Genomic DNA, 24,146 nt, shown 5'->3' with positions numbered 1-24,146 from the left:
ATAGAAAACAGAGAGTCAGTTCTGCTGAGCAATCTGACATTGAAAAGGTGTATTGTTAATTGTACTTTTTCCAGAAAGTGTTTATTTTTTTTTTTAAGGGGAGAAGGAGATTGCACTTCAAATGCACTTCCAGAACTCTCTGTCTTCTCATAATTTTTAAAAGACAAAATGATACCTGAGGATTTGAGAGTGGTGAGGCACTGGCACAGGTTGCCCAGGGAAGCTGTGGCTGCCCCATCCCTGGAGGTGTTCAAGGCCGGGTTGGATGGGGCCTTGGGCAGCCTGATCTGGTGGGATGTCCCTGTCCATGGCAGGGGGGGTTGGAACTGGATGATCTTTAAGGTCCCTTCCAACCCAAACTATTCTATGATTTGAAACTGAATATATAGGTCAACGTCTCCCGTTGTGAAATGACTGTTCATCTTTTTTGTTTGGTATCGATATCGCGGTTTCATAAATGATCTGCATTTATGAAACGCTGCCAGTTCTGCAGATGACAGCCACGCTATCAGTGCTAGGTGCTGTATTTCCCCTGGCCGAAAACCAGCCGTCTACCAGAAGAGCTGGCAGGCACCATGCGCCCTTCCGTCTCGAGTATTCGGCGTCTCAAAAAATCAGCCTGAGGATTTAAAAGTGAGGACGCGAAACTTTCGAGATAAGTCGTGCGGTACGTTAGGTACCACAGCAAAGAAAGCATTTATGAGGCTGGTATAAAATTTTAGCGGCTGTTGGGAGAAATCGGTCCTTGCAACTACTTGGTCGCAGAGGAGTAAGAGAATTGATGCCTGCCTGGGGCGGTGGGTCGCGTCCAGGCTGAGCGATGCCCACGGGCAGCCTGGTCTGGCGGGATGTCCCTGCCCACGGCAGGGGGGTCGGAACTAGCTGATCTTTAAGGTCCCTTCCAACCCAACCCATTCTGTGGTTCCGCAGCAGCTCCTCACCTGCGAGGGGAGAAGGGAAACCCCGAGAAGGAAGCCCGCAGGCAGCCACTGAGCGCTCCCCGCCCGGGCATCCCGCGGAGGAGCCGGCTGCCCCATGCCCGCTGGCGGCCGTCCCTCCTCCCGCCCCGTCCCTCCCCGCGCCGCGGCCCTTCCCCCGCCGCACATGCCCAGAAGGGCGGGAGCCGCGGCGCGCCCCGCCGTGACAGCGGCGCCGCTTTCCCTTCCGCTGGGTCGGGGCCGCGCCGCGCCCCCTCCGCCCCCTGCCCGCCCTGCCTTCCCTGCCCCGGCTCGGCTGCCGAGGGAGCCCCGCGCGCGGCCCGCCCGGCGCTTCCCCCGTGGCCGCGGGGCGGGAGGCGGCCATGTCGCTATTGTCTGTGTTGGTGCCCTTGCTCCGGGTGTACCGCATCGGCCTCCTCGTCGCCCTGCACCAGCTGCGCCGCCGCCTCCGCCCGCGCTGCCGCCCGGCCCCAGGTGAGCGGGGCGGGGGCTGGGGAGGGGGGCGGCTGCGGGATGGGGTGCGGGCTCGGAGAAAGGGGGCGGCCGCGGGACGGGGTGGCAGGACGGGGGAAGCGGATCCGGGAGCGGGATGGGGGTTCCGGGACAGTGGGAGAAGCTGCGGGATGTATGGGAACGGGACGGGATGGGAGCTCCGGGACAGGGGGAGTGGCAGTAGGATGGGGTGGGAGCGAGACGGGGAGCAGCTCCGGGATGGGGGCTCCGGGACAGGGGGAGGGGGCTTGGAGAAAGGGAGTGGCTCCGGGACGGGGTCGTGAGGAGTGGCAGGACTGGGAAAGCGGATCCGGGACCCGAGGGTGGGAGCAGGAGTGGGGTCACCTCCGAGACGGGGACTCTGGAACAGTGGGAGCGGCTGCGGGACGGGGTGGGAGCAGGGCGAGATGGGGGCTCCGGGAAGGGGGGCAGCGTGATGGAATGGGGACAGGACGGGGGGCAGCTCCGGAACGGGATGGGGGCTCCGGGATAGGGGGAGCGGCTTCGGGACGGGTCTTGGGGGGTGGCAGGACGGGGGAGGCAGATCCGGGACCGGAGGATGGCTTGGCAGCAGGCCGGGGTCAGCTCTGGGATGGGGGCTCGGGGACAGGGGGAGCGGCAGTAGGATGGGGTGGGAGCGGGATGGGGAGCAACTCCGGGATGGGGGCTCCGAGACAGGGGAGGGGTGGCACTGGGAGGGAGCGAGAACAGGACGGGGGTCAGCTCCGGGACGGGATGGGGACTTCGGGACAGGGGAGCGGCTGCGGGATGGGGCAGCTCCGGGGCCGGGGGGGGAGGCGGCAGCGGGGTGGGGTAAGGTGGGAGCAGGACAGTGTCAGCCCCGGGACGGGGGCTCTGGAACAGTGGGAGAGGCTGCGGGATGGGATGGAGTGGGAGCAAGACGGAGTCAGCTCCGGGACCGGGGCAGCAGCGGGATGGGGAGGGGGTGGCTCCGGGACAGGGGGGAGCAGCCCCAGCCGCGGAGAGGGGTACGGGCTGTCCGTGCTTCCCCTGCACCCGCGGCGAGGCCGGGCGGGACGCGGCGGGCGCGACCTTGTCGGCCGCAGGGTCGCCCCGGCCACGCCGCTTCCGCCGCCGGCGGGTCTCGGGCCGCTCGGCTCCTCCCCGGGGGGGTTCGAGGCTGTCGGGGCGCCCTCCCCGCCCCGGCCCCGCCCCGGCCCCTCCGCTGCCGGGACTTGGGGCGGGGCGGGGGCTGCGTGCGGGCTCGGGAGGCGCCGCGGGGCGGGGGTCCCCGCTTCTCCTCTTCTTCTTTTCTTTGCCCGCTGACGGCTCCGGCTCAGACCTCGTCTCGGAGCCTCCCGCGGCCCCCAGGTAGGTGCTCTGGAAGGCGGGTAGCGGCGGGCGTACCTCTCGCTGCCGCCGCCGTGCCCCGGGACGGGAGCGAGCTTTGGCACCGGCTGTCACTCCCTGACAGCCTTTAAGCTGAGGAGCGAGTGACACTTGTAGTTTTCTCCGAGGGACTTCAGATTAGTTATTTGTTAAAGCAGTTTGTGCTTTCACACGCTTCTCCGATTTGGATCACCAGCGTGGTACTCACTAGAGGAGGCTTTGAGTTTGCCAGAAGACAAAGATCTGAATTTCTACTTTCTTCACGTTACTCTTGAAGACTTTAAAGCGCTTCTGAGTTTATAAACTTTCAGCAAACTCTGAGTCCAGACCAACGCATACGATACCATCAGAGCTGAGTATACAGCTGTGTGCAAGTCATTGCCTTTAACTTTCCCTGCTTAGCAGCAAGTGAGCCTTTGTGGCCCTGCCAATAGTTCTAACCAAAGGAACAGTAAAATATATATATGTGTGTATATATATATATATATATATATAGAGGGCATAGTGTTTCAATAAGGAAATGAAACAGATGAGGGAATTGTTTTAGAGAATATCTGAAGCACTGAGGAGGAGATGGGACAAGTACACCACGCAGTTAGAGCGTACTTGTGCATTTCATCACACGTGGCTTCTTTGGATAGCATTTTGTCTACTTTTTGTTCATTCCTAGTACTTCTGGGATAGGCTGGAGTTCTCCTTTTTCATTCTCAAGAGGCAGATAAAAACTCCAAACAAACAAGAGAACCCTGGTGACAAAAAGGGCACATGTGCGTACAGTTTGAAGTCATCTGAGCATTTTTCTAGCATTAGTTTTTCTTGGCAGAGTAAAGCTGGGTATTGTGCCTAGGGTGTGTAACACTTTCCAAATCTTTTTTCGAACCACAGAGAAACAGCATCGTGAAAATGTGACCCGAGAGTTCTGTTGCAGTCCATTCTTGGCTGCTATTAAAAAAATAAGTGTTGAGTTTGGACATGCCAGAGGAAGGCAGTGAAGATCCAGCCTGGGAAATGTCAGCTTCCTGAGTAAGACCAGGGCAGATTTAGAAGGATGTAGAAAGTTTTCTTTCAGCCCTAGCTTGGGGTGGTTTCTTCCAAGGATGAGAAGTTTCCTTTACAGATAGTTGTTTGTGTGCAGTTGCCTCTTGGCAGTTACCTGCTGCCTTGCTTTGACTCACTGTGTCCAGCCATTGCTTAAAAAGTGAATCAGCTTGTCAACAGGAACTTTTTTACCCAGATTAACCCTGTTTCCATAATAACTTAAAAATAGTGACTGCAGTGCAAAAAAAAAAGGGAAAGTTTTGGTTTGAACATGCTTAATTAAAACTTGGATCAGTAAACTACAGTTGCTCTAGGAAGATGCTAGGTAACTTTTCCAGATAGTAAGCTAGAAAGGTGTGTATATTTAAAATTTTCTGTATCTTTTTGAGGGGGTAATCTTACCAGTACGGGTGTTTTATTGTCAAGGTACCTTCCTGGGGAGAGCCTGAAGGGGGGAAGCAGGGTTGGGAAGGGCAGGGTAGTGAGGTTGTATGTGCCTCTGATCCCTTCTTGTTCATGCTCTTCACGTGGCACCACTGTGCAGCTCTTCTGTGAAAAGTTTAAAACAGAGGGATGGCCGCTGGCTTGTTCTTGAGCACTGTGGGTGAGTGAAGGGGTCTGGTGCCAGTGCAGCCCTTCTGCCCATGAATTTTTGAAGAAAACTTGCTTTCTTGCACGTGCTGGAAGGTGTTCAGGATTTTAATCTAAGTAAACCAAATTAGTTTAATTTTTCTTTTATTTTGCTTTACTCTAACTTCTTAGAGTTGCATGCTCTTGGCACATGCTTTAACACGGCTTGTGAAAGTGCCTATCTGTGCCTACTGGGGTTCATCTAAGTTTTATAGGTGGAATCCAAGACAGTTTTTTTGGGGAAGTTTGAGTTCTGAAATGTAGATTTAGTGCATAACTTGGTAAATGTTTTGAGTTGCAAACCAAAGATAGTAATATTGACTAGTGAAGTGAGCCTCCCCCCCCAGTCCACTACGGAGTAGGGAAGCTGGTCTGAAGTGCTGATCTTGAAGCTCAGAGAAGGGAAATACAGAGCTGGGAGGACAAACCGGGTGTAGTCGGTGATTGCCTCGTTAACTAAAATCAGTGTGCGAAAGGGGGAACTTATGTGAAACTTAAGTTAAAACATTTTTCCAAACTAATTGCATAGGTGGTGTAACTGCTGGTATTTAGTCTAAACCACGTAGTGTTCAGTGGTCTAAACAATTAATAGTTTCATTAGAAATTGCTGCTTAGATTTTTTTTAACAATGCTTAATCTTAATTAATTAGAAAGAAAAAAAACCCCTGCATTACTAAAGATCTTGATATAGACATCAATTTAAAAACAAAAATCTAATCAATGGATTGATAAGAGACTAATATTAATTCCAGCATATTAACACTGGAAATGTTACTAAAAGTCATTTTACTGATAACAGAAATGGTTCCTATGATAATATTAATTTCTTCTGATATTTTAAAAGTTTCTTAAGGAATTTATTTGGCATCTTCCTCCTGAATTTTCTCTTCTACTGTACATGTTTCATTGAAATTTGGTAGGGGAAGACTAAGTGCTGAACATTTTGTAATTTTAAAATTTTTATGGTTAAATTTGGTACTTGTGTAGAAAACTAGCTCTGAAGAATGTGGTAGTGTAGCTGAAATTCAGAAGATGGTAAAGACTCCTGTTCTTAAAAGTCATTGAAATTTCATATGTATTTTTAATTTGCCTCAATTTGTAGTTAGTCAGTATTGTTATTTGTACCGAGTTGCTTTACAATTAATTGAGAAATGTTAACTTTTGTTCATGTATTGAGGGCTTTTGTTTTATCTGAATAAAGCGTAATGATAGACTAGGCACTTCCTGCTCAAAGCTGTACAAGCTGTAGGTTCTAAAACATCCAGAGGTGGGTAGAGAAGCAACCGGGTAGGAAAGATTGACAGCAGGCAAAAATACGGTTGCATCTAATAATTAATCCCTCTCTCCCATGCATGCACCTGAGACTTATTTAGATAATTTCAAAAGTGAGGAAACATTTGTCTTATGGTTGCCCCTGTGCTGAATGAGGCAAGGGTTGTGCGACAACGATACCTACCGTGTAATTAGAGGGTGCCATTGCTGTGCGTGCACAAGGGGGCAGAACTAAAGTTGCAGGATGGCTGCAAACCCCAGCGTTTCTTCACATCCCCATTTTTGGTTTCACAATCTGAGTGACTCTCGTACGAGTTTTGAACCTATTTTCTTTTCCACTGGGGAAACCAAGCCCTGCCTGGTGCAAAAGTAGCACTGCTGCCCTTCACTGTGTGCGTCATTGCTGGGTTTTCAGTAGTTTGGCCCAAGCCCTGTCCTGGAGAGGGAAGTGGTGGGCTTGTGTTAGGAGTGTGTGAGGGGTCTGAGATGTGACAAAGGCAGCACAGCCCAGGAAACCTTGGCCCTTCCTTCTCCTGCTGTGGCAACTGACTCTGCTGCAAGGCCGATCCTTTTTTCAGGCTTTTAAAAGCCTTGATCCTTGTATGGGTTGGTGCTGTTGGCCAGCTGCACACAGGAGGCAAAGAAAGCAGCAGCTTCTCCAAAGGTGAGCTCTGTTTTAGTGTGGGTGGGAATTCAAGGGTGAAAGGAAAAGGCACATTTTTAGCCTTAAGGCATCTGTGTGCAGAAGGGTTTTTAGCAAACCAAAGTGGCACTAGTTTTTTATTGTGGAAACTTCGGCAAGCTAAAAGAGAGCCTTTCCATCAGCTGCCCTGTAACAAGCTCTGGCACTTCCCAAAGCCAGTGAGGTGCTTCATTCCCAATGGATTTCATTCTGCAAGGTGCCAGTGTCTTCAGTTTGTCTCAGAGTTGAAGCTGCTCTAGTTTTTGCCAAGCCTAGGCTATGAACACTGTTGCACTGAAAGAGGAAAAATTTACCTTCTCTTATAGAAAAATGAGAAGTGTGGACTTTTTTTTTTTTTTTTTTTTATCTCATAGTTATGTTTCTCATAGTGCCAGTTATGCTGTAAAACGCTTTAGGAGAGGCAGGGATGATTAGCAGTTTGTATTTGAGCTATTATGACAGCTGAAGTGTGGTTTACAGCATTATAATAAAGGCTGTGTTTGCTGGCACAGCCTTAACTGTGGCAATGCTACTCTGTGCCACTCGCCAAGTGCCAGATCCATCTCAAAACGATGGCAAAGCTGTAACATGCATAAAAATGAAGAGTGGGGTGAGTTTGTAACACTCCTTTGCTCTAAAATAACTCATATTTTATCAGTCTGTGATGAACTTTTTATGATCCAAGTTATGTCCAAGCTGTAACATCAGCTCTGTTATTACAGTGCCTTCCTCCTTGCTTTTAGGAACCGTTGGGTAACTGCAAAGGAAACTATAAGATTTAATGAAATACTGGGAACCTCTATACTTCCTCGAGACACCATGCCGTGGATTGACTGAAGAGATCTAAAATCAGTAATGTTAGATGCTGATACAGCATATCTAGTTAATGCACAGTCTGATGCTATGGCAGGGTTACATCATTGTACATTACACCACTTGTCTTTCAAAATCATCAGTTTTTTGTGGGATTGAATACTTTGGTGCCGTTGGTGTGCACATCTTTGGAATTGGGCAGCGTTGCCATGTTGAATCAATAGTTTATCCTGGCAACTTAGAAGACACTGAATGAATGACAGTAGAGGGAACATTAGTAGTCAGAACATTGCCCCCCTCAGGAGAAAAATAAAAGGTCTACACCCAGAAGTAAATCTTGAGAACAAATCCAATTAAATGCTTGCCCTACATCTCTCATTCTGCTTCTAAACCAATAGCTGTGTGTAAATAAATATGTTTAGTCTTGGTAAACCCGTGTTTGATTTTTCATTCAGAAAGTGCTGCTAAATACCAGCTACAGTTCAGAGAAAAAAAGGTCTTTTCTTGGGGTGTTCATCAACAGCAGAAAGCCTGCTGAAGAAGCTTGCACACATGCAGTTCTTTTGGGATAGTCCCTTGCAGCAATATGAAAAATTCAGATTGCTTCTTCCTCCCTCAAGCAGCTAGTCTTATCACCTGGGGATTTCTGAGCTTGAGCAGAGATGCAGCTCCTAACAAAGAGAGAAGGAGCAATGCCATTGCTTTCAGGCTGACTACAGGGATGTTCCTGATGTTTCTTTCCTGCTTTCTTCCTCTGGATTTTTGTGGAGGAGGTTGTATCATGTGTAAGTGATGGTTTCCTTCTTCTTCCTAATCCTGGCCAAACCCCTGCCGAAGGGCTTGTTACTGTCACAGTGGCTTGGCTGGTTGTGTGGAAAAAATGGAGAAGCGTCAGTGGGCAGTCCTGATGTGCAGTGGCTTGGATTTTCTGTGTAGCAAAATGAGCTCCAGTCGGTGCTGGCTGCTGGCACTGTGTGCAGAGACACTGCAGGCCTCAAGTAGTGCTTGCATGTGTTTGCACAAGAAATGTTTTCATGTGCCTTCTCACCACGCTCATCTCTAGAGTGTCAGCCCCCTCAACTTCTGTAGCTGTTTGAAGAAAGTACAGCAAAATTATTTTCCAGTTGATGTGGATAATAACTTTTATTAGTGCTTCCCTGTCTACTTTTCCTGTAATTATAATGCACTGTTATTCCAGGAACCATGATTGCAAACTAGTAGTTCAGGAGATGGCTTTGATTTCAGAAAGAGAAGGACAGGAAAGGTGTCAGACACGTATTGTTGATCTGCATGTAGGGTCAAACTCCTTTTCCTTTTATTTCAGTCAGAAAACATCTTTACATTTCAGAGAAGCAGATTAATGCCATAATTTGCATCACAGATTCTTTTATTATGTTCTTGTTTTTTTTTAAAAGCAAATTCTGAAAGTTAGATCGAGCTAACAAAACTTTTTTCAAAATAAACAAACTAGCAAACCTTTGCTCCTTCAGTATCAGGTTTCAATTGAAATAAATGTTAGCAGTAAAGTTCAGTAACTCTTAGGCAAGAGGATGTTGGTCTAGCCCTAACTGTAACTTAAGAGGCAGGAAAATGCTATAGCAGATGACTGTTTGCGTGACAGTAATGTATCAGCGCTGTGCTGGTGGTTATACTTTCTCTACGCAGAATTATTTAATTCCAGAAACAAGATTTACTCAGCTCTTCTAGCACAGTTTCACAGCAGAATGTGATATATTAATATTGACATTCCTGTGGGCTTCTCATAGGTCACACTTCCTGCAATTCTCATCTTTAAATTTGCAAATGTAATTAGTAAGGTAGGTTTCTTGATTCGTTCACAGAAACATTGATTTCACATAGTTAAGTGTGGTCAAACTTGTGCTTTCTCATTGTATCTTTATCTTACTGCCTTTATCAGGTACTCATTAATGAGTGAAGGATCAAAAGGTGGGACGGTGGCCAAGAAGCAATGGAGAATAAAAGTTTAGAAGGTTCCCCATCAGACCTAAAGTTAGTGGCTCACCCGAGAGCAAAGAGTAAAGTGTGGAAGTACTTTGGGTTTGATACCAACGCAGAAGGATGCATATTACAGTGGAAGAAGATCTACTGCCGTATTTGCATGGCACAGATTGCCTATTCAGGAAACACGTCCAACCTTTCCTACCACCTTGAGAAAAATCACCCCGACGAGTTCTGTGAATTTGTGAAAAGTAACACTGAGCAAATGAGGGAAGCTTTTGCTACTGCATTTTCAAAAATCAAACCAGAATCATCGCAGCAGGTTGTTCAAGATAGCCTCATCATGAAGACCTACCAGAACTATGAAAACAAAAAGCATCAGGAACTCACATCTGCAGTCATCAGCTTAATTTGCGAGGGCATGTATCCAGCCTCTATTGTTGATGAACCCACCTTCAAGGCCCTCTTGAGAACAGTGGACCCCAGATATGAACTTCCGAGCCGGAAGTACTTCTGTACAAAAGCTATTCCTGAAAAGTACAGTGCCATTAGAGAAATTGTGCTGAAAGAGCTTACCGAGGTTCTGTGGTGTGGCATATCCACGGACATGTGGAGGAGTGAAAACCAGAACAGGTCATACGTAACCGTTGCAGTTCACTTTCTCAGCAGTAGTTCTGCCAACTGCCTAGCGGTGAACTCACGGTGTTTAAAAACGTTTGAAGTACCAGAGGATAATACTGCAGAGACTATTACACGAGTCCTTTATGAAACATTCATTGAGTGGGGGATCAATTCAAAAGTCTTTGGTGCTACAACAGATTACAGTAAAGACATTGTGAAAGCTTGCTCTCTCCTCGATATTCCTGTACAGATGCCTTGTTTGGGGCACACTTTTAACGCAGGAATACAACAAGCTTTTCAGCTCCCCAAACTCTGCAGCCTTCTTGCCAGGTGCCGAAAACTGGTGGAGTATTTTCAGCAGTCTACAGTTGCGATGTACATGCTGAGTGAGAAGCAGAAACAGCAGAATATTCTCCACTGCATGCTGGTAAGTGACCGTGTTTCCTGGTGGGGAAGCACGCTCGCTATGCTGCAGCGCCTCAAGGAGCAGCAGTTTGTCATCGCGGCTGTTCTCGTGGAGGACAGCAACAACCATCACCTCATGCTGGAAGCCAGCGAGTGGAATACAATCGAAGGGCTGGTAGAGCTGCTGCAGCCGTTCAAGCAGGTTGCAGAGATGATGTCTGCTTCAAAATACCCGACAATAAGTATGGTGAAGCCACTTCTCCACATGCTTCTGAATACTACCCTGAACATCAAAGAGAATGATTTGAAAGAAATCAGCATGGCAAAGGAGGTGATCGCTAAAGAGTTGTCAACCACCTACCAGCACACTCCTGAGATAGACATGTTTCTCAATGTTGCAACTTTCTTGGATCCCCGCTACAAAAAACTGCCTTTTCTTTCAGCCTTTGAGCGGCAGCAGGTTGAAAACAGAGTGGTGGAAGAAGCAAAAAGCCTGTTGGAGAAAGTAAAGGAAAATACCTTTCGGACTGAAGAGAAATTCTTCGCTGTTTCAGAAGAGCCCCCTGTGAAAAAAATCATTATCTCCTCTACTCCTCCTCCTACCAGTGTCATCAACAACATGCTTGCAGAAATCTTTTGCCAGACAGGAGGAGTGGAAGACCAGGAGGAATGGCATGCTCAGATCATTGAGGAGCTGAGCAACTTCAAGTCACAAAAGGTCCTTGGTTTGAATGAAGACCCGCTGAAGTGGTGGTCTGACAGACTAGCACTGTTTCCAGTTTTACCAAAGGTTCTTCAAAAATACTGGTGCATTCTGGCCACAAGGGTCTTCCCCGAACGCCTTTTTGGTTCTTCTGCTAATGTTGTAAGTGCAAAGAGAAACCGGTTAGCCCCAGCTCATGTGGATGAGCAGATCTTTTTGTATGAAAACAGTCGGAATGGGTCTGAGGCAGAACCGGAGGATGAAGACGAAGGAGAATGGGGTTTGGAACAGGAACAGATTTTTAATTTAAATGACTCAGTAAATGTAAACAACAATTTCTTTAATATCCGAGACAGTGGATTTGTTTAACAGGACTGTGGTACATTTAGTAAGAAAAAAAAAAAAAAAAGGAAAAGGTATTTGACTTAAGTTACCAAAAATACTTCTGTTTTATGCTAAGAATGCTGTAAATATTGAACAGTTGTAGCAAACTTGATTTAGCTTCCGTTGTCTTATGTTTTTCCCACTGTCTTAAAACATGAATGACTTGTGATTAAACAGCACTGAAATGAATGAGGAAATAAATTCTACAAAGACCGTGATTTCTGACTGTGGCCCAGATTTCGGAAAGCACTTATGCATGTGCTTCCTTTCCACTCACTTCAGTGGGAAACAAGCGCATGCTTACGTGCTTTCTATCATAAAATTATTTTCCTGAATTAGGACCCTGAGCAAAGGGAGTTTTTGAGGCTTATGCCTCTATTTGTAAATCCTGTGTGTCTCAGGATGTTAGCTTTAAATTTTGGATTTTAAAACATTATTTTTAAAATCCATAAATCTGAGCAGTGAGTATTTTTAGAGTTTAGCAATGCTATGGGATGAAAAAAGATCTTGAGCCTGATTTTCTTTTTCACTACCTCATGTCTTAGGCCTGGTCTATGCTAGAGAAGTTCAGCTGATATACTTCTGTCAATTAGGAGACTGGTGTATTATTATTTTAACTGATAACTGTGCTGGCATAGGCTGTAGTGTAGATGCACTTATACCAGGATAAGTTATTTTCCTTTCCAGTGTGGTGTAAATGGTATAAACACTTCTGAACTGGTATTGTTCTGTCCACATTAGTCTGGTTTTACCATTTAACTACAGGAGCTAAATGGCAAACCTGTTGTTTTTAATTATTTTTTTTTTAAATCTAGACAAACCCTGATTGTAGTCTCTTGTGCTTTTACAATGTGGTAACAAAATGCACAGGGTCAGGGTTGCATTGTGTTACCTTTTGCCGATGTTACGGTTGATGCCACGCAGTGCAAAGCAGGCAAGGCATCAGGCCCCTCTGTGGTAGAGGGAGAGAGAAAGGAGGGAGGGAAGGAGGGTGTGGGAAGACATGTATGGGCCATGGGTCTTAACAATCTGCCTGTATTATAAAATCCCTAAGCTCTTAATTTAAATGGAGACTTTGCCCAGGGTACCTAGAAATTTTTTTTTGGTGAGAAAAGCAAAATAAAAAGCTTTAATATTATGTAAATATATTTAAGAGAAGAGGGGGGCCTCTGTTTCCCCACATGTATTTAGTGAGTCTTTAAGATTGTTTCTTATTATGTTAGCACTTAAAAAGTCTTTTTTTTTCCCCTTCTGCCTTTTTCTGGTTCAGTTTGTAGGGTGGACTTTGATCCGGTCCAGTTTAATGTTTCAGTACTGTTTCCTATTAGTTGTTGTGTATTGTAATAGCTCCCTTTCGTGTCTCTACACCTAAGTGTTTTAAGCCCTTTTGAGACTTTGGCAAACAAGAAAGTAAACCAACCCAACTCCCCCCAACTCTTATGAAATACTGCAGGTCATAAGATTAGAGTTCATACTTGGCACAGAGTGGGATAGCAGCCAGCTTTTTTCCCCTGAGGTGCAGAGGAGGACTGTTGGCATTGTCCAGTTATAGTCCAGGTTTACTTGGGGTTTTATTTTTGTTACTGGTGACTCACCTCTGACCCTGGGTTTAGTCTACAACTATGTTGAGCACAACTTTTCTGGAGAGAGGTCTGTTGAAGACTGGTCGTTACTGTTCTGGAGGGAGAAAGTTGGGTTTTTTCATTGTGGTGGTGCCCATGTACATTTGGTTGTAGAAAGGTCCTAGCCGGCAGCAACATAAAAAAAAAGAGAATTATGGTGAAATTAATCACCAGACTGGGTTTTTATGGTTTGGGTTAATAGTTTTTGCAAGTTTGAGGCCCCAGTGTTTTTTTGTATGTGGTGAGTGGGCAGAAAGGGTAGAGATTACAGTAAAGGAAAAGTGGAGTAAATGTTAGTTAATTCCCTGGCCCATTTAAGCCCAGGAACAATGTATTTAACAGGTGCTGTGGCCTGTGCTTGGTGCTTGTTACTTGTCAGTAAGCCTGGATTTTCAGTCTCCAGCCCCCTGAAAATTAGTTTGCAGTCGTACAAAGTACACCCACAGTGCATTCTGGTGAATGTTGCTATTCTCCACGTCCACTGATGACCTGTAGGTGATTGCTCAAGATGTAAAACGCAGGCTTGGCCTAAACTCTTGCAGGTATGTTAGGCTACCCGTGAGGGTAGCAAAATGAAATTATGAAAGGGAGCGAGATGTAACACGTCACTTTCTGATGTTACCTGAGCTCCTGTGACATCCATATCAGGAAGACCTCTTCATTTTTAAGTCCATTGAGTGCCAGCTGGTGTTGGTTGCATTCGCTTGTAGCACCTGCACCTGCTACCACCACCACTAGCCCTTGAGGGCTAGTGTGCAAATACAAAGCATGCACTTCCTCCCTTACAGAAGCGTAATTCAAAGATATGCCCTCAAAACCAAGGCAAAGTCCAGAGCATTGCTCCGCAGGTCTGTGTTCAGCCTACCCCTCTTGGCAGCATCCATCTCTTGTTTCCATCTTTGTCCTTCTAGGGCTAAATATATGCAGTGATGCTTACAAGCAGTTTTATTGAAATCAGTGCAATGCACTACTCTCTTCCTTACAGCTTCTTTTTATTTTTTGGTATCCAAAATAAAACTGTAGTTGGTTCAATTGATGTGTCTCAGCATTCTTTTAAGAAAAGGAGAAGGAAATAAAAAAAAAAAAGAAAAAAAGCCATTGTTAGTCCTACCCATTGTCTGTGAGATTTTTATTTAATGTTCTAAGCCTGGAGTATTGTTAAATAAAACAGAAAAATAAGTTAGTTACTAGATTATTTGTCTGATGTGTGTTCATATTTACAGCACTTTATGACTTTGAACTCTTCTGCAAGACGGGGAGATTATATTCTAAGGTTTTGAAGCTATGCATTTATTTTCCTTTTGATCCTGTAAGTTATTTAAAAAAAATAAAAAATGTAAAAATCTTTTTGGATTAAAGAAAAAGTGAAGATGAAAAATGTCAGAAGTTTAGACAGTTTCTCTCACTTAAATATGTGTCGTTGTTTTTCATTTAATGACATTTTCTGTTGTTTAGTTGGGTGGAGAACCAAAGTTGCGGAGCTGTTTTAAATATTGCTACAATGTGAATTCAGCTGTGGTGTTATTGCCAAGGGTGGGCCCAGAACATGTTTCCAAATTACGCTATTAAGTCAGATTTATGTTCGTGTTTCTTGACAGCTAATTTGAATCCACAGTGTAATGTTTCCTTTTCTCTTCGGTACAACTGAGACATCTTTTTGGAGGGGCTGTAGAGGAACTTCAGCTTTTGAGTGCTTTCATGCTGGAAAAGTGAATATTTAAATGGACTCTCAAAGTATGTACTATGTAATAGAATCATAGTGTAGTGTGTGTTGGAAGGGACCTTAAAGATCGTGTAGTTCCACACCCTCTCCTATGGGTAGAGACACCTTACCATATAACAGATTGCTCAAAGCCCCATTCAACCTGACCTTGAACACTTTCATGAGTGGGGCATCCACAGCTTCTGTGAGCAACCCATTACAGTGTCTCAGCACCCTCATGGTGAAGATTTTTTTTCCTAATAACTTATCTAAATTTACCTTGTTTCACTTTAAAGACATTACCCTTTGTCCCGTTGCTATGTGCCCACCTAAAAGGTTCCTCCCCAGTTTTCCTGTAAGCCCCCTTTAAGTACTAGAAGGCTGCTATAAGGTCCCCCCAGAGCCTTCTCTTCGGGCAACAACTCCAACTCTCTCAGGTGTCTTCAGAAGATAGATGCTCCAGCCCTCTGATCATTTTCATGGCCCTCCTCTGGACTTCCTCCCAACACATCCATGCCCTTCTTATGTTTGGGGCCCTGGAGCTGAACAACACTACTCCAGTTGGATCTCACCAGAGAAGAGCAGAGGAGGAGAGTCACCTCCTTCAACCTGCTTGTCATGTTTCTTTTGATGCAGCTCAGGATACAGTTGGCCTTCCAGGCTACCAAGTGCACATTGCAGACTCACGTTGAGCTTCTCATCAACCAACACCCTGAAGTCTTTCTCCTCAGGTCTGTTCCTAATCCATTCTCTGCCCGGTCGGTGCTTGTGGTTGGGATTGCTCTGACCCACGTGCAGGACCTTGCGCTTGGCCTTGTTGAACTTCTTGAGGTTCACACAGGCCCACCTCTCAAGCCTGTCAAGGTCCCTCTGGACAGCATTCTTTCCCTCCAGTGTGTTGGCTATGCCACACAGCTTGGTGTCATTTGCAAGTTTCCTGAGGGTGCTCTCAATCTCGCTGTTCATGTCTGTGACAAAGATGTCAAACAGCACCACTCCCCATACCGACCACTGAGGAATACATTCATCGCTGGTTTTCACTTGGATGTTGAGCCATGTACTGCAACACTTTGAGTGGGACCGTCCAGCCAATTCCTTATCCATAGGGCGGTCCATCTGTCAAATCCATGTCTCCAGTTTAAAGAAAAGGCTGTACTGCTGAACAGTGTGTCAAATGCTCTGCAGAAGTTCAGGTAGATGATGTCAAAAGAAGACAAATGACCTTTTGCCACCGGCTAAGTATTTCCAATTCAGGTTTAAAATTTCCTGGACTAGGCAAGGTTTCTTAGGGTTAACAATGACTGAAGGGAGTTTTGTGTGACTGACCAACTTTTGCACATATTTCGTACCTCTCTGCCGTCAGGTATTACTGTGAAGGCAAAAGGAAAACCATGAACCAAACTGAAGTTGAAAAGGTGAATTTTCCAGCAAACCATGCCTGAGATACTTCAGCTTAAATGAAGGGAATAAAGTTTTGGTTTAATTGTGGAAAAGGTGTATTATGTTAAGTTTTTATCGCAGCCATGTATTAGATTATCTTGGAGGGGTTTGTTTACTTAATGTCATGGTGGTCCTGTTAGTTTTACAGGAGCATTTGTGTGCAGGCAGGAATATTAAAAGCAAAAGAAAAAATAATTGGGAATTTGTAATATTTTATAGGACTTCTGAAAACTTGAGTGATGTTTAGTTCATTATTTTGTCCTTTTTGTATGTTAGCCTAAAAATAATGGGATCCCTGAGAATGTAATTTCTGAAGTAGAGGAAGTGTATGAATTTGAAGACAGATGTAATTTATCTATTCCATGACATCTGGGCAAAAGGAAGCTATGCTGGAAAAATTGTGGTTTTGTATCTGTACACCATACTCCTTTTGGTGGTCTCTGTTTCTGAGGGTCCTTTGCAGAAGATGATGTCTTTATGAAGGTCTGGTTGTCCTGGTTGTGCAGTGCTACCTAGTCTAAGCTGTCTTTTGGACTATGCTGAGAAGACTCTCTTGCCCTGGTTCCTGGTCTGTTACATTTTGTGGGTTCTCCCTTCACCCTGGCCGAGACTATATGGTCTGTCTCACTGTAGTTCTTCCAAATTACTAATCTTCTGTGAAATTCAAATGTGTTTTAGTTTTAGGGGATGTAGGGAATTTACAGAAATTGTTTTTCCTTAATAACATTACTTGGTGCTGTAGAGAGAACTTGAAGATACAGTGTCATTTTACATCTGCCTTAAAAGCACATCAGTAAAGCATGTGTAATCGCTTGGTATTATTTAAACTGGAATTTCAAAACATACCTACAGTTGCTATATAATGCTTTTCGTTTTACATACAAAAGTATTTCTTTTAGGTTGAATAATAAAACTCAAACAGATTTTTACTGCTTCTACAGTCATTTTTTGGTGCCCATGCAGTTGGGTTAAAATGCCACAATGGAATTGAGTTTACTATCAACCCCCCCCCCCCCAAACAACCCCAAACACTATCTTTCAGCTTACCTTGTGTTTTAAAAACTTTTTAGTGATAAAATTTTATATTAAAAAAAGACAAAGGCTGTTGCAGACATTGTTTTCAAAGGAGAGTCCCTCAGACTATGGAACGCTAAAATTATGATTTTTGAGCATTTATATTGACATTTCCACACAGGGTTGTATTGATTTGCCTTGCTGCCAGAAGAAAAGGTCACTGTTCACAAAAGTAATGCTGCCACCTGCTTTGAAGTGGTGATCAGATGTATCTTTTTTTGGAGATGTTGAAAAGACTATCACCTGCTGCACATGTGTGCTAGTTTTCATGTGTTACAATTAGTACTCATTTTCAGTGACTTTAATTTGCAAAATCCTACTTTATCTTATGCTCCTCTGTCCTGTCTTCTCTGCCTGGCCCTACCTGGGCAGAGCGCTGGGTGGGAGCAGTAGGGAGGAGAAGCTCTGCTCCCCAGCATGTTTTTCTTCTCTTAGAGAGAGACTGTTCATTGAAAGCAGGTTAACTCAGTTTAAAATTGGTTTAAACTAGGTCCTTATTCCAGTCCCCTATGACTACAGCGCGTGTGCTGTGCTCTAAAAAGGCAGAGCCAGTGATTCCACCCCCAACAGTGATGTACGCCTGAACGCATTGCTCAGTTGGACCCAAACTGACTACATAAGTGGGAGGATGCTGGGGAATCGGGCTCAACACAGCTAGGAAAATATGCTTGGAGTCAAAGACATAATAAACAGTAGTAGCCCTTGTTGCATGTCAGGGTAGAAACAGGATCTGTGCTGCTCTGGTTGTTTGGGTTTTTAAGGTAATTGTCTTAAAATTATACTAGTTTGTGCTCTAGGCTAAAGCTGTGCCTGGGAAATTTTGTGATCATTCAAGTACTTCGGTGTTTAATGCTGACATAGAAAAGAGTATTCTGTGGCATTCAAATATAGCTTTTATATAGAAGCTAAAGCTACATTTCCTATTTGACAGATATTATGGGGGTATGGTTTATATTGGTTTTACTGTTACAAATAACATGACCAGAGGTATAGGTACATTCAGCTCTCAGAAGTTGTGGGATAGTCATGGTTTTAGCTATACCAGAGACAGGAGGGGAGTCTTTTATTTTAAATAAATAAAATAAGACATGTTGTCTTTATTTTAGCACTTTCAGGTAGAAGGCTAATTAAACTGCTTCTGTAAATGTTTGTGAGAGTATAATAATTTATCTAGTTCTGTCTATAGGGAATCAATCTCTTTGATTTATTTAGTACACTGGAAGCGTGACTGTGTTTGTCCACAGCTGCTTGTGCATGATGACATGTTCAACACTGATTCCTCAAGGAATGCAGAGTAAGGTTATTCTTAAAAAGGCAATTTCTTTGATTACGTATGATTTTCTGAATGTATCATTGTCCCCAAATAGTTGCAGTCAGGAATGAGAAATTAATCTTTTAATTCGCTGACAGATGCTGCTTTGCTTTTGAATTTTAGTTGTTTTGTCTCTCTGTGTATCACCCTGTCTATATGATTGAAAGGGTTTCATTCTCTTTTTTTTTCTTTTTTTAACTAGCATATTTCTCCTGAGTCATCAGTGAGGTTTACAGTGGTAGGAATTTAGAGTACTAAGAAAAAAGATGTCAAGTCAGCATCAGGAAGGCTTGTGCCAGGAACATCCTGTCCCATGTCATGAATGCTGTGCTCCAAGGGAAACCTTCATCTTCTCAAATGTGGTTTTCCAATGTCTGTGTGAGAGAAAAATAAAGTCCTTTTGCAAACAATACACAGTTCTGTTTTCTGTGTGATATTCTGATTTGCTGAGAGTTTGTGTGCTGGGATGCACTTGGGGAGTGGCCCCAAATTTAGGTTTCTTGAGCACACAGCAGAACTTAAATGAACAGAAGGAATTTAATAAGAAATCTGAAAAACTCAGCTGCTTAATTGATGAGAATAGGAAGCAGGTCCATCTAGGAAAAATACTGAAATTGTACCCGGAATCCACAATTCCTGGCATTTTTATGATCTAGAAACAGCATCTGTGAAGTTTTTAAAGACAAATTTGGACTTTGGAGAAGTAAGACAGTTCTCTTTCCTTGATGTCTATGTCAGGCTCGTGGCATTACCCCACACAAAACAGTAGTGCTTTGTCATGACACTTTTCTAAAACAGAATATTGAGGAAAACTGTCTAGTTTGTGTTTTGGTTTGCATGGGTGCTCTGATATCCTCACAACATTTAACATTACTATATGACTAACCCTGACATTTCAGAATGGTGTAAAACAAATGCTTTGCACGCTTCTCGGTGTTACCAAGCTGCTGGTGGTGAGCTCAGTTGACTTCAAAGCCCTGCACTCCCAAATGGCCAGGGAGGAGTTTTCAGTAATAATATAGCAGAGAAGAAGGGAAGAACAAGCTTTTATTGTAACTTGTTGTCTAGCATGGGAAGCCCAGGCTGAAGTGACGGTTTCTGAATAATATTTTTACACAGCTTCTGTGGTCTAGCACAGACACACGTTCACAGGCAATCCAAGAACTTGCCAGTGATTATAAATCTGGCAGGGAAGCGAGTGCTGTGATGAGAAAGAGCCAGTCTTGTGGATGAATGAAGCCTTCTGTGTGTGGTATGTATCTTTTCTTGTCTAATTATAAGCCCTGTTTTATTTCCTATGCAAGTAGCATGTACATCAGTGCTGAACTTTTCTGCGTTATTTGCTGTGTGGCTTTTATATTTAAAGGTTAAGAACTGAATGTTATCTGCATGCTTTCAAGACGTGATGAAAGGCAGAAGTTGGTATGTGGTTTGCAGACTGGTTTGCACGAACAGTAGGTTGAGGATGATATTTAATTTACCGTATAGTGCTGGTATTGCTGCAAAGAGATTTTTCCATGCCTGATCAGAGAAATGAGTTGAGCAAAGAGCAACCTTGTGTGTGTTGTATCTAAAAGTATCGTGCAATCCCCAGGTGAATTTCAAGTGTTCACATGAACTAGTTCTTTTGTAGTCTTGCAAACAGACTAACTGCCTTGTTCGTGTCTTACTTGCTCCATCCCACCTCCCCTCCACTAATTTGGCTGATATTTGCCAAGATTTCATAGGGGTTTTTTTGAGAGGTAAATTCACAGATAATATAAGAAACCATTTGTCAGTTATTAAAACCATTGCATATGCCTTTTGTGCCTTTTTTTGGCAATGTGTATTAGCGATGATGGTAAAATTCTTTTTTTATTCAGAGATGGGATCCACAAATGTCTAAAGTAGATTGTCATAGGCAGAGACTACTAAACTCTTCCTGCAGCAAGGGGTTCAGCTCAGTCTACAACGTTGGTCTGTTGTCTGCGGTTCTGGCCTGCTCTGGGCTGTTTAGGAAAGGTACTGTGCTCTGCTGAGGGACAATGGATTCCTTCAGAGTGTTTCCCCGTTTTTTTTTCTATTCCTGGGGGTTCTTTCTAGTCTGCACATGCCTGAAGGAAGGAGGTGAACCAAGATTTTTCCCTTGATCCTGCTCCTTCTGTGGGCTGGTTGACCACCTTGGAAAGAGGGCTGTACAATGGCAGTGTTGGGTGATAAATTTGTAAACACCAAGACTTCAAAATCATTGATGCATTTGAAATTTATTTTTAGGCTAAGATTAAAATGATGCAAGATGTGGCCTAAAAAGGAACCTTCAGACCCTCTGCACTAGCTCCTTGAATTAGGTGTCCAAACATAGATTTAGGGATTTAAACCCTGAAAGCAATCCATTTTGCGTGCTCTGCCTTCAGAACCGCTAGAAATGCTAGCATCGTAAGTGAATCTGTTTAAATATATTTTAAATAATGGTGTTTTATGGTGGCCTGCTTTTTTAGATACAAATGACAACTTTTCATTTTCCACGTATCCATTTTGTCTAGAGTTGTGCTTCATATGATTGTATCCATAGGATCATTCTGTCTAAAGAGAGTTACTAGAAATCTTGAGGTCCTAGGCATAGATGGACTCTGAAAGTAAGAGAAACATTTCCCCCGGTGGCCTGTAAGCTGGAAGTCTGAATTATTCTGTTTTTGAGGGAGACAATTGCAACTGTGTTTTACCAAAACATGGGAGCACATTAAATATAAATAATTATTTTTTGGGAGGTAAAATTTTGAGAGTAAATGCTTAAGTTTAAGCACCAGCTTTACTGCCCTGTCACCTACATAGTAGCAATATGGAACAGAACTCATGATATTTCAGTAAGCATACAAGTAAAAGAACTACCTTCTTTTGTCTAGTCATTACTCAGCTTGCTTGCATGTTTCAGTTTCAATGATTTAGTCTTTACAAGCATAAAATCAACAGTTTCAGCAGATGTGAATGAGTGTGTCTATTGCTTCTTCCTTCCTTCCTTGATAAACAGGAGCTTTTGCTCCTTGTTAGTGTAAAACAAAGGAAAGAAGACAAATGGGGATCTAATGTTATAGGTGGAAGGCTGGGTGTTTGCTTAGTGCTCATGCAGCTGAAGTACCGATGCATTTCAGAGCTGAGCGATGGGTTGTGTTTGTGCCAATAGGGCATTTGGTTCTAAAGACTGACTGATAGCATCTTGCAAAGAATACGTGGCCTTTGCTTTCAGGTCAGCACTATGCCAATAAGTGTGAAACTTCATCCCTAGTATTAGTTATCTGGTTGTGCAGTTAGGAGCTGCTGCAGTTACTCAGTGTCTCTGCTTTTTTTTAGTGTTGTTTCAAGTGGGATCTACTTGTTTAGGTGATAGAGCAAACTTTGTTACCATTAGAGATGCTGCAACTCAAGAAAATGAGCTATAAAGGTTATTGTTTCTTTAGATCATAAAAGGGGTTGTTTAACCAAATTCCCCTCAGTCACACTTCATTTGAAGGCACCGGAGGTTGTAGAGATGCAGCTGAGGAATGCAAAGCTTTACTGCCAGGGCAGTTTGGTGGGTGGAGATCTTGTGTAACACAAGCCCTTGTGAAGACTCCACTATAAGGCTGCCTGCGTGGGACAAGTTGCACAACGAGAAATGTTATTTGGCTTAAATGTGAGTGCTGAGGCAGCCTCATAAAGCTTTACAAGGCAGGAAGGCAGGAGGAAGTAGCCACGGACCTCGTGATGTTATTTTTAGAGATATTTTTTTTATAGTAGAGTCATAATATGTCCGTTTGCTTAGTACATGTAGATACTGTCCCATCTCCGATGCTTTACCTGGAGCTCACTCACTCAGTGCTGGAGTAATGTTGAAGTTACATGGGCACTGATGTGTAATTCTCCATTCAACTCAGTTATGGTAAAGCTTTTAGTATATTGAACAAATAGAATCCTGTGAAATACTTCGGTACTTGTGTTACTAAGATTACGTGGTTTTGCCTTGCCTTGCCTTGCAGACAAGGCATAATTCAAAATTCGGACAGTTATGGAGTAGAAAACTCATAATTATACATATACACACACACAGCCCCCTCTTGGTGTTTTCAGAAACTGTAGCCTGTGAGTTTCAAGCTTCCCATCCTTGCAGTTTCTAAATTACAGATGTCATTACAGACAGTGATTCTGGGTTTGTGGCTTTATCATAGTGTATGAATTATTGGATTAATGCTGCAAATGTGGTCAAATATAGCAAGGTCTAAGTGGGGCTATCACCAACAAGGAAGAATATATTTGACAGTTACTATTCCTAAAGCAAATGACCCAAAATAGCAGTCATAGTTTTCTTCGTGTTTGATTGATTTTAAGAAAAAAGCAAGTGCCATCGTTTTGTAATAAAATTATGCCATTTGCTTTTGTTTCACCATATCTGTGCTCTGCTAGAGAGGTTTGATGCTTCATGGATATTCATTGGGCAAGAAAACTACATCCTCCATCCTACCCAAAAGACCCTCTGAGTTTTATAAGGCTGAATAAGAGCACATGGCTCTGGTATGCTTCTGCTTGTTGTGTGACTGTTTTCTGGCAGAGGATGCTTTCTGACACATGGACATTTCACGATCAGAGGGAATATATAATTATGATTGCTAACATTGCTCAGTGCTTTAAATTAGCCTTGAGACAAAAAAAAGAAAGTAAAGTTTGACCTAAAAAGCGCACTGAAATTGTTTCTGAAGGAGGACGTTGAGGGGACAGTTAAAAACTTTTCTCTTTTTTTTATTGAGCCGTTGGAAACGTGGTGATACAACTAAACACTCTCCGACTCTATGAGGTGTATTTATCTCCTGTAAACTCTGTGCTGAGTTATCCTCTGTGATGTTAGCTTAGCTGACGTGAGAAAATGAAGTCACACCAGAGGAAGTAAAGCTTGGTCAGCTCCTGACCTCAGATCTCATGCTGGTGTTTCTCACACACACAAACCAGGGACTGAAGTTAATGAACCTTATGAGTTCAATGAATTAGGATTAAGGTTTTAATCTTCCACAATGTGTCTGAGTTGAATGCTGCAGGCAAGGGTTTGTTTGCCACCTGTGACTGCCGGGGCACAGTGTGCCACAATGTGAGGTGGGTGATGCCCCATGTTAGCAATTTGTACCGAAACAACCAACATTAGGGCCCATATGCCAAATGCTTTACAAAGCCAACAAAGAAGATGCTTTCTGCTCTAGGCAGGTTATTTTTAAAACTGAAACAAATAGTTCTGTGTAACAGTACCTTTATGTACGTTACCCTATCCTGGCTAAGGAAATTATGGATGGCATCAGACCTCTTTCTTTAAAAAAAGTTCAGTGTTACCATTGCAAATGGCTTATGAAGAATGCAAGAGTCTACATATTACACAAAATGAAAGCAACTTTCTAAATATAAATAAAACATTACTGGCGCTACTTTTTCCAAGACAGGATTGACACAGTGAATGTATGAGTTTGTAGTTCTTTTTGCTGGACGTATCCCAGTGAACAGAGTGTCTGTAGAGCAGTAAGTGCTGGCTTTTTTACAATTGGTTATAACCTGGATAACAGGAAATGAAATATGTGTTCTATTAAATGCTTCTTACAGCAGATATACAAAGGCTTCCTGGACATACTTTTCCAAAGTAACGTCTTGCTAATGAATAAAGCCATCCATTGTGAATACAGATATCACCCAATCTGCATCTTGGAGTGCTTTCGTGCT

The 24,146-nt window shown here is 43.7% G+C and overlaps 2 protein-coding genes across 4 annotated transcripts in view; both read left to right on the top strand.

The window, feature by feature from the left end:
• Nucleotides 1–1,151: 1,151 nt before the first annotated feature.
• Nucleotides 1,152–24,146, top strand: part of DHRSX (dehydrogenase/reductase X-linked) — a 170,524-nt gene continuing 147,529 nt past the window's right edge. The window contains exon 1 of one of the 2 annotated variants that reach the window (XM_054056353.1): nt 1,152–1,412. In XM_054056353.1, coding sequence (XP_053912328.1) covers nt 1,301–1,412 — 112 coding nt within the window. In that variant the 5' untranslated portion in view covers nt 1,152–1,300. Of the gene's footprint in view, nt 1,413–2,336; nt 2,763–24,146 lie in introns of those variants that run through there. The other variant, XM_054056352.1, reaches the window with a different exon arrangement.
• ZBED1 (zinc finger BED-type containing 1) lies at nt 1,258–13,061 on the top strand. 2 transcript variants are annotated; one of them, XM_054056350.1, is made up of 2 exons: nt 1,258–1,412; nt 9,134–13,061. In XM_054056350.1, exon 2 carries the CDS (start codon nt 9,185–9,187, stop codon nt 11,270–11,272), a length of 2,088 nt encoding a protein of 695 aa, XP_053912325.1. In that variant the 5' UTR covers nt 1,258–1,412; nt 9,134–9,184; the 3' UTR covers nt 11,273–13,061. The 2 variants fall into 2 exon arrangements, with proteins under 2 accessions (XP_053912325.1, XP_053912326.1); XM_054056351.1 differs by lacking the exon at nt 1,258–1,412 and adding an exon at nt 2,631–2,762.

Source organism: Cuculus canorus, chromosome 1 (genome assembly GCF_017976375.1).
Source record: "Cuculus canorus isolate bCucCan1 chromosome 1, bCucCan1.pri, whole genome shotgun sequence".
Taxonomy (NCBI): Eukaryota; Metazoa; Chordata; class Aves; order Cuculiformes; family Cuculidae; genus Cuculus; species Cuculus canorus.
This window is presented reverse-complemented; position numbering and strand designations above follow the sequence as displayed.